Source organism: Gorilla gorilla, chromosome 5 (assembly GCF_029281585.2).
Source record: "Gorilla gorilla gorilla isolate KB3781 chromosome 5, NHGRI_mGorGor1-v2.1_pri, whole genome shotgun sequence".
In the NCBI taxonomy this organism is placed as follows: domain Eukaryota; kingdom Metazoa; phylum Chordata; class Mammalia; order Primates; family Hominidae; genus Gorilla; species Gorilla gorilla.
Genome location: NC_073229.2, coordinates 46,754,762 through 46,764,429, shown reverse-complemented (window position 1 = coordinate 46,764,429; position 9,668 = coordinate 46,754,762). Strand labels below are relative to the sequence as shown.

Here is a 9,668-nt window from a genome sequence, read left to right as displayed (position 1 = left end):
TAGATCACACACTATTAAAGCATCGTAGATGGGAAGCTCAGTTGGAGTTGAGGCCTAGAAAATTCACATACACAACATGGAATACTATGCAGCCATCGAAAAGGATGTGTTCATGTCCTTTGCAGGGACATGGATGAAGCTGGAAGCCATCATTCTCAGCAAACTATCACAAGAACAGAAAACCAAACACCACATGTTCTCACGCATAGGTGGGCATTGAACAATGAGAATAGTTGGACCTGGGGGGAAACATCACACACCAGGGCCTGTGGGGGCGGTGGGGGGGGATGCGGGAGGGATAGCATTAGGAGAAATACCTAATGTAAATGACTAATTGATGGGTGCAGCAAACCAACATGGCACATGTATACCTACGTAACAAACCTGCACGTTGTGCACATGTACCCTAGAACTTAAATAATAATAAAATAAAACAAAACACACGATGGAAAAAATCAGTCATATTTCTATACAATTTATAGTGGTATCTAAAAACATGAAATACATAGAGGTGACTTTAACAAAATATGGACAATAGCTAAACAATGAAAACCTCAAATGCTTCTGAAAGAAAATAAGATGTAAGTAAATGGAGATCTATATCATGTCCCCAGATCAGAAAAGTCAATGTTGTCAAGTTGCCAGTTCTTCTCCAATTGGTCTATAAATTCAATGCAATCCCCAATCAAAATGCCACCAGGCTTTTTCTGTGGAAATGACACACTGTATTTTATTAAAGTTAAAATTTTTCTCTTTGAAAGATATGACAGTACTCTATTTGCAAAAGATTTGTTTGACCAAGGACTTGAGTTCAGAATATACAAAGAACTTCAAATTCAACAATAAGAAGACAAATGACCCAATTTTTAAAGTGAGTAAAATATTTCAACAGAAACTACACAAAATAACATATATGAAGCATATGAAAAGCACACAAAAGGATGGTCAACGTCAACACCCCTCAGTGCAAATTATAGCCACAGGTAACCTAACTTGAGAGGTGAACAGTATAAAAACTGACAATACCAAGTATTAGAAAGAATGTGAGTTCATTTGGAACTCTCATACACTGCTGTTTGAAGTGAAAATAGAACAGCCACTTGAAAACATTTTTGCAGTATCTCATAAAGATAATATACACTAAGCATGTGGTCCTCCTGGAGAGGTACAAATAAAAGGTATTTACCCAAATTAAGTGAAAACATGCATCCACACAAACACTTGTATACAAATTTTCATAGCAGCATTATTCATAATAGCCAAAAATTTTAAATGCTCCCAAAGCACTTCACAGATAAATGGATAAATTGTTGCACATTCGTACAATGGAGTTCTAACAAGCAATAAAAAGGAAAAAGTAACTGATACATGTGGCAACATAATAAATGTCAAAACATCATGCTAAATGAAACAAGCCACACCCAAAGATTACATACTGCATGACTGCAATTATTTGAAATTCTAAAAGTGGAAAAACCAAGTACATTTAGAGAAAATTAATGCTGCCTCAGGCTATGACTAAAAGGGGAGAGTTGACTACAAAACGGAAGTTCTTTGGGGAGTAATAGAAATGTCCTATAATCTTGATTGTGGTGGCATTTACACAATTATACATTTGTCAAACTCACTGAACTATTCTTTCAATTTGATATTGAGAAACCTGTCTTTGAGACTCAAATTTGCCATTTATTAGTGCGTGCATTTAGACAAGACTACTTAATCTCTCTGAGACTCAATTTCCTAATCTTTAACATAGGAACAATAATGTTTATATCTTATTTTTCTTTTGTTTCAAGAGGCAAATAGTCAACAAAGCTTTAGGGTTTCTATGATGACCAAAATTCTAATGAAACAAAATATATTAATGTGCTTTATAAGTTGTGTAGTACTGTTACAGTATAAAGGATTATAATTATACACTTTTTCCGATAGCTTATTAAATCCAATATTTGATGTCTAACAAAAATACAATAAAAAGAAAATATAAAAAAATTCATTGAACTATATACTTAAAATGTGTAGATTTCTTTGTACATGAATTATACTTCAATAAATTTGAAAAGAAAAGAGTCTTGTAGATCTTGAGAAGCTGGAGTGACACATGACATATTACAGATGGTAAGATTTCGACGGAGGCAGGAGGAATCTATGTTCTCACATTTTGTGAAATCTGTGTGAGATGTGATGTGATCCCAACAATCCCACTGGGTACTTATCCAAGAAAAATGAAGTAAGTATCTCGAAGAGGTATCTATGCCCCCATGTTCATTGCAGCATTATTCATGACAGCCAAGATGAAGAAACAACCTAAGCATCCATTGAAGAAATGGATAAAGAAAATGTGATCTCACACACACACACACACACACACACACACACACACACAGAAATATTATTCAGCCAATAAAAAGAAAATCCTGCCATTTGTTATAACATGGATGAACTGGAGGATATTGTGTTAAGTGAAATAAACCACACACAGAAAGACAAAAGATGTATGATAACACTTACATGTGGAATCTAAAAAAATTGAACTCGGATAGGAACAGTGTCTCATGCCTGTCATCCCAGCACTTTGGGAGGCCAAGGCAGGTGGATCATTTCAGGTCAGGGGTTCAAGACCAGCCTGGCCAACATGGTGAGAACTAGTTTCTACTAAAAATACAAAAATTAGCTGGGCGTGGTGGCGAGTGCCTGTAGTCCCAGCTACTGGGGAGGCTGAGGCAGGAGAGTTGCTTGAAGCCGGGAGGCAGAGGTTGCAGTGAGCCAAGATCACACCACTGCACTCCAGCCTGTGTGACAGAGTGAGACCCTGTGTCAAAAAAATAAAAAAACTGAACCCATAGAAGCAGAGAATAGAATGGTGGTTGCCATGGGCTGGAGGGTGGGGAGTGGAGAGACAGCCAAATGGTACAAACTTTCTGTCATAAGATGAATACATTCTGGAGATCTAATGTAGATTATGGTGACTATAGTTAATAATACTGTACTGTATACTTGAAATTTGCTTAGAGATTAGATCTTAAGTGTCCTGACCCTCCCCACTCCCCCTACACACAGTAACAATGTGAGATGATGGATGCGTTAATTTGATTGTGGTAATAATTTCACAATTTGGTTTGATTTATATATAATCACATTGTGCACATTAAATATATGTTATTTTATTTGTGCCTCAGTAAAGCTGGAAAAAATAAAATCAAAATAAAGAAATTTTTTTAATAATGCTATTCAGCAAAGAACAAGGATGTTAAGAGTTTTAAGCTATCTTCAATATGTCATTAACTAGGCCAACTAAAGCAAATTAAGCACATATTCTGTTTTGTTTCATTTAATAGCATTGTCTTCCTACAGGAGCTATGAATTTATTATCAGAGTTTATTATCAAACATTGTTTTGTTTTCAATTTTTAAAAAGTGAAAGATGTATACAATCTGAAGAGTAATCAGAGTATATTGTTTCTGATTTTTAAAAGCTATCTTAATTTATTAGCATTAACCCCAGAGACAAATTAAGCCATGTACATATACTTCATCTTTTATCTTATGTTGCCATTTTTCCCGACAGAGAGTGCGTTCTGTTCAGACAAACTATGTTATATTTATACATGTTACCAAGAATTTCACAAACTGGGAGAGAGTACACGTCCAATAAGATTTAGCTAATGAAGAATAAGTTAATGAATAAATGGACAGATGAACGAATGAGCCATTTTAAAGAGATATTAGTTTACTGTTCAATGTGACAAGAATGCAGACCTACAGGATAAATTATATAATTTAGTGTCTTTAAAAAGTGAACTTCAACCAAAAAATTATGACATATCCTTTACCATATAATAAATGGTGTTATTCATTATGTTTACTATTTTTCTTTGCTGTGACTATTTTTAGCTTCATTTAAGGTTTATTCAATAACCAAAAACTTCTTCAGCCTACATCTTTGCAATATTGCCCTTCTCTTCCTATACATATCAATGGTCAGTTCATAATTTAGCACATTGTCAGAAATATTTCCAATATTTTTTAAATAATCTCCTCATAATTGTTCACACACACATTTATTTATGTTGAAACCACAGTCCACAATTTTCATGGAAATAAATATAGAATTGTAAAAGACCAAAATGGTACTAATCAAAACCTTTATCTCAACATAATATTTCAGAACTAAATATTAAGCAGAGCAACAAATGGGGGAACTGAACTATTCCATGTTTTGTGAGCTGTTAGATGAAACACAAATCACAAAGAAGCAGGGAAACCACCTTTCAAGATGGATAAGACCCTAGGAAAAACAACAGCCAACATGATTTCCCTGTCACATCCCCCATTCCCACCCCATTAGTCTCTTCACTGCCCCTCTTACATCCTTGTTTCTGAGAGTGTAGATTAGAGGGTTAAGACTAGGTGTGACAACAGTGTAAAAGAGGGCAATGAACTTGCCCTGATCAGGAGAATTTTCTGATGGTGGCTGGAGATACATGCACATGACTGGAATGAAAAAGAGAGATACAACCATAAGATGGGCTCCACATGTCCTAAGCACTTTCTGAAGCCCAGTGGTTGATTGCATGCTCAGTACAGCCCAGGCAATGGCACCATAGGAAGTGAGGATGAGGATGAGAGGTATGAGAACAAAAATGGAGCTCATGACCATGAGGGTCAGCTCATTTGCATGGGTATCAACACATGATAATCGCAGAAGTGCTGGAACTTCACAGAAGAAGTGATCCACTAGGCGATGTCTACATAGGGGTATCCAGAAAGTAAAGGAGGAATGAAGTGCTGAGGTTGTAAAACCACTTACCCAAGAAGCCGCAGCCAACAAGCGGCAGAAACGAGGGTGCATGAGGACAGTGTAATGCAAAGGTCTACACACAGCTGCATAACGATCATAGGACATCACCACCAGTAGGACACACTCTGCGGTTCCCAGTGCGAGAACAAAGTAAAGTTGAACCATACAACCAGCATAAGAGATGGTCTTTTCCGGGCCCCAGAGATTCACCAGCAACTGAGGGATAGAGCTGGTGGTGTAGCAGAGATCCAGAAATGAGAGATTTGAAAGGAAGAAGTACATGGGAGTGTGGAGATGGGAGTCCAGGTATGACAGGATGATGATGAACAGGTTTCCTATCAGTGTTATCAAGTAGAAGATCAAGATAACCACAAAGAGAACTACTTCCAGATGAGGCCAGTTAGAAAATCCAAGTAGAATAAAGAAGTCTTCAAAACTTGCATTTTTTTTCCATCATCATTCTTATTTTTCCTGTACCTAAAGAAAGATTCGCATAAACTCAAAGTCTGTCCATGCATTGTCAACCGCTCACTTGCAAACAGATTGGAGAAAAAAGTATCCCAATTCCAGATAGTGTGCACCATTATGGCAGTAGAATTTTTATACAGTTTCCTTTGTATGCGTCATTGAGATATTTGTCCAGCTGTGGATACAAGCAATAGCTTTTCAAGTTACTGAGTTCTTTTATACACATCCTTGAGTTAACATTTGGATAAATGAAGACTAGGATATTCCATAATCAGAAAGACAATATTTAAGAAAATAATTTTTTATTTTAAAAAGTTAAATTGATTTTTTTTGCATTTTCAGACTATTTCCAACTTTGCAGTTACAGAGAAAGGAATAACTGCAGCCATAATAATCTTACTTATAGATAGGAACTTCCCATGTTAAAGAGCAATTAGGTAGTCACTTTAAAATATTAATATGAAATGAAAAGAAATAATTGAATATGATTATAGAAAGAATTAAATGATATTCATTTATTTATGCTAGCAGTTTATTTCTAGACGATTAAAGTAACATGCAAATGAAGGTTTAAACAGACATGCACACCGACTTATAAAAATTCACAATATAAGCAAAGCTGATTAATAAAGTGAAATAGAGTAGAGATATCAGTGATAGAGTGCTTCCAAAGTTACATGGGGGTATAATTATTATTGGAAGACAGAAAGATTACAGAGTCTAACAAAAACACCGGGAGGGGTAAGAGAGAAAGGAAGAGTGCTTTGAGGCACAACAGTGAAGAGGAGGTCAGAATGTGGCATTTGAAATTGAAAGAATGTATAACACAGGATTGTTAGACAGGGACAAGAAGACTTAAACATGGTTTCTAAAAAATTTTATATGCTTTAGGCCAATAACTGAACTATACTTTAAATTCTGAATCACAACTTATAATTTGTATTTCTGGGTTTTCTTCAATATTCCTAAATAGCATTGCTATCCCCCTTCTGCTCCCCTCCTGCCACAGCCAACTCTTCCTCTCATACTCTCTGATAAAATATGACAAAAGACAAATTTATTTATACCCAACTCACCTTCAGTGTTTTGAAAAACTTTTAACAACTCAAATATTCTAATCTTGACTCTTGAAAAAGATGTAAGGGTTTGCCTAATTAGTTGAGTTACAGCTGGAGAGCTAGGAACGTTGAACTTGGGCCAAGTCTGTGCAAATGCTCCAGACAGGTACAAAGATATCTGTACACTTTTCCATACTGTTGATAATGAAATGATCATTACCTTTTGAGAAATCATGGAAAAATTGCAAGAATTTTTTAAAAAGTTTCGCTAGGTTGAAAGGTAATATTCTGTAAGATACTTGAACTCAAATGCTGTGGATACTTTTGCTAATGCAGGTATAATTTTCTTTCCTAATGCAGCTGCCTGATTTCCTTACTACAGTAATTAAAAGGTGAAATATGATATTTTTCTGTTGTATAAACCGTCTTTCAGCATTCTTCCAGAGCTGATAAAAAGGATAGGAAATAAGGGACAAAAAAAAAACCCCCAGAACTCACGTAGAGAAGTTTGCAGCTTCGATTTTCTTCTTGGAGGAAAAGAGGGAAATGAAGACCCTATCAAATGTAGCTTTTATGAACTTTGGAATAAAATACCTTCTCTCTTCTTTTAAGTCAAACACTGTAGGGAAAATGGATGGCTGAGTGTCTCTTCTTTCCCCAATTATTACTAAGAGACATTTTCCCAATTCATGTCATATTCATTCCTTTATACTATATCTGGTTTGTTTTCTTACTTTAATTTTTCATTGACTAGTAATAATTATATATATTTATGGAGTACATTGTAATGTTTTGATATGTATATACATCATAGAATGATTATATTAAGCTAGTTAATGTACCTATCACCTCACAGACATCATTTTTTTGTAGGAAGAACATTTAAAATCTACACTTCCTGCAATTTTGAAATACAGAAGCTGTACACCCCTTAAGAAGTGCGCCAACTTCTTTCAGTACTGACCTTCCTGTGTTTGTCCCTGTTCCCTGTCACTCTCTACCTGGCCTACGACCTCATCATGTATAAACTGATGAAGGGGCTCTCTGGTTGCCATGCAACCTAGAAACATCAACCTAATTGCCTTCTTATAACATTTTTGCCAATGTTTTAAATCTAACTATGGAGAACAGAGTCTGGAAATAACTGTGATTGTCATTGCTACCGAAAAGAGAGCCTGAGTTTGTCCAAAAGATCTGCTTTTTAGCAGAATGTGGGAATACTTTAGAGGATTCAAGGTATCAGGGGATGGACCCTTTATCCCAGAGTAAATGGAATCTTTATGGAACCAAAAATAATAATGGGATACTCTTTCACTGACTGGGGCCTTTGGGAGTATAAATCCCAAAGTTGCAATTAATGCCCTTCAAGGAGTTGTCCTGGTGTGGTGTTCTCAATACAAAACTCTTCACAGAAATATCTTCAGTATGATGTTATAGTCTTACTGTGATGACAGTGAATTTATCACTTACAAATATGGGAAAAGATGCTGTGAGTTATATTTACAATAAAGGGAATGGGTTTTACTGAGCCATGTGATTTTTTTTTCAGTTTTCCATGGGGCTAAGGGTCAAATTTACAAGACAACTGGAAAAAAAGGAGTGATTTCAGAGCCATTCAACTGAAAAACTAGAATACATAAAGACTAAACTGTTTATCTGTTCCTTATTAATGACGTGCTCTTTGAGACTGACCTATATTATTTATGCCATCCCAGTTGTCTTTTAAATTCAATTCCAAGATTTTTCCTGCAAAAGGTTAAAAAATATCTTGTGTTTAAAATCTCCCCTTTCCCCATCCCCTGCCCGCAAGGTAGCTATATTCTACTCTCCACTTGCATGAGTTTATCTTTTTTAGATTCCACATATGAGTGAGATCACGTGGTATTTGTCTTTCTGTGTCTGGCTTCTTTCACTTCGCATAACGTCCTGCAGGTTCATGAATGTTGTTGAAAAGACAGAATTTCCTTTTTTCTTTAAGGCTGGATAGTATTCCATTTTATATAGATAATGCGGCTCATATATATCACATTATATCCCTTTTATATATTTATCTGTTTATCCATTGATGGGTATTTAAGTTCCTTCCATATCTCAGCTATTGTGAATAATGCTACAATGAACATGGTAGTGCAAATATCTGTAGTGAATTCTTATGATTTTATGTTGCCTCAGTGTTTATTTTCAATATAAGTTGAACTTTCTCATACCAGAAGCAGGGCTTAGTCACCCTTAACACAATTTCGAGTTCTCCTCTCCCAGTTTCTCAAGGTGGTCAATCCAGATATTTGGCCTCTTGGTTTCCACCTTCCTGTGGAGCACCTAGATACAACCTGTTTGACTTATCCCACTGATCCCCACACCCCACATGGACTGCAGACTTGCAGTAGTGAACACCTCTCAATACAACATAACTCCCAAGAACTCATGCCTGCTTGCTCTAAACCCAGCAATCAGTTACTCCCTGCTTAGGAAATGCTGTATACCCCAGTAAAGGCTTCGGCCTTCTCGGCTGTCACTCACTATCTCTTGCTACCCACCCACTGGTTGAGCATGCATGTCTCTGAGGGCTGCCCCTTCTCCCGTTAGGCCTGTGAGGAAAGTTTCCTCCTTCTCTCTGGATCTTTAAGTAATAAAACTACTTCTATTACGTGTTTTTTTTTTACTTGTGTCTCGCGTGACTGACATATGTGAAATTAACTTCTTTTCTGGACAAGGCTCTCTTAAAGAGTGGTTATCTTGGTAGGAATGAACTGGACACATTAGTCAGACAAGAGCCACAAGGGTGTCTGCCAGTGAAAATGAGTTTCCAGTGAGAGGGACACCTGGTCATAAATAGGACAATTAGGCATTAGCTCTCCATCAGGATATAGAAGTATTCCACGAAAAAAACACTGAAAACATCCACAACCACAACCACCTCCACTGGAGCCCATCAGAGCAGGGCTAGAGTTTCTGGCTCCTCTTCAAAGAGAGACGTTAAGACCAAATTAGAGGAAAATCTACCAATATATTTTTAACATATTAATTTCAATCTCTTTGGCTATGTACTCAGAAATATAGTTGCTGGATCATATGGTAATTCTATCTTTTTTTGAGGAACCTCCATGCTGATTTCAATAATGGCTGTATTAATTTACATTACTACCATTAGTATATAAGGATTCCCTTCTCCACATCCTTGCTAATACTTATTAACTCTTATTTTATTGATATAGCCATTCTAACAGGTATGAGGTGATATCTTATTGTGGTTTTAATTTGTATTTCCTTGATGTTGAGAAATTTTGTTATGTATCTGTTAGTCTTTTATGTCATCTTTTGAAAGATGTCCATAAGTGTTTT

At 36.1% G+C, this 9,668-nt stretch overlaps 1 protein-coding gene across 1 annotated transcript; it reads right to left on the bottom strand.

The window, feature by feature from the left end:
• Positions 1-3,500: 3,500 nt before the first annotated feature.
• On the bottom strand, positions 3,501-6,713 carry LOC101129673 (olfactory receptor 2J1). The gene is made up of 2 exons (XM_019029013.3): positions 6,345-6,713; positions 3,501-5,443 (listed from the first exon to the last, which is right to left on the bottom strand). The coding sequence occupies exon 2, from the start codon at positions 5,080-5,082 to the stop codon at positions 4,321-4,323; it is 762 nt and encodes a 253-aa protein (XP_018884558.2). The 5' UTR covers positions 5,083-5,443; positions 6,345-6,713; the 3' UTR covers positions 3,501-4,320.
• Positions 6,714-9,668: the final 2,955 nt, after the last annotated feature.

Coding starts and splice junctions, on each gene's coding strand:
- LOC101129673 (XM_019029013.3), bottom strand. CDS start 5,082: ATGTACTTCTTCCTTTCAAATCTCTCATTTCTGGATCTCTGCTACACC.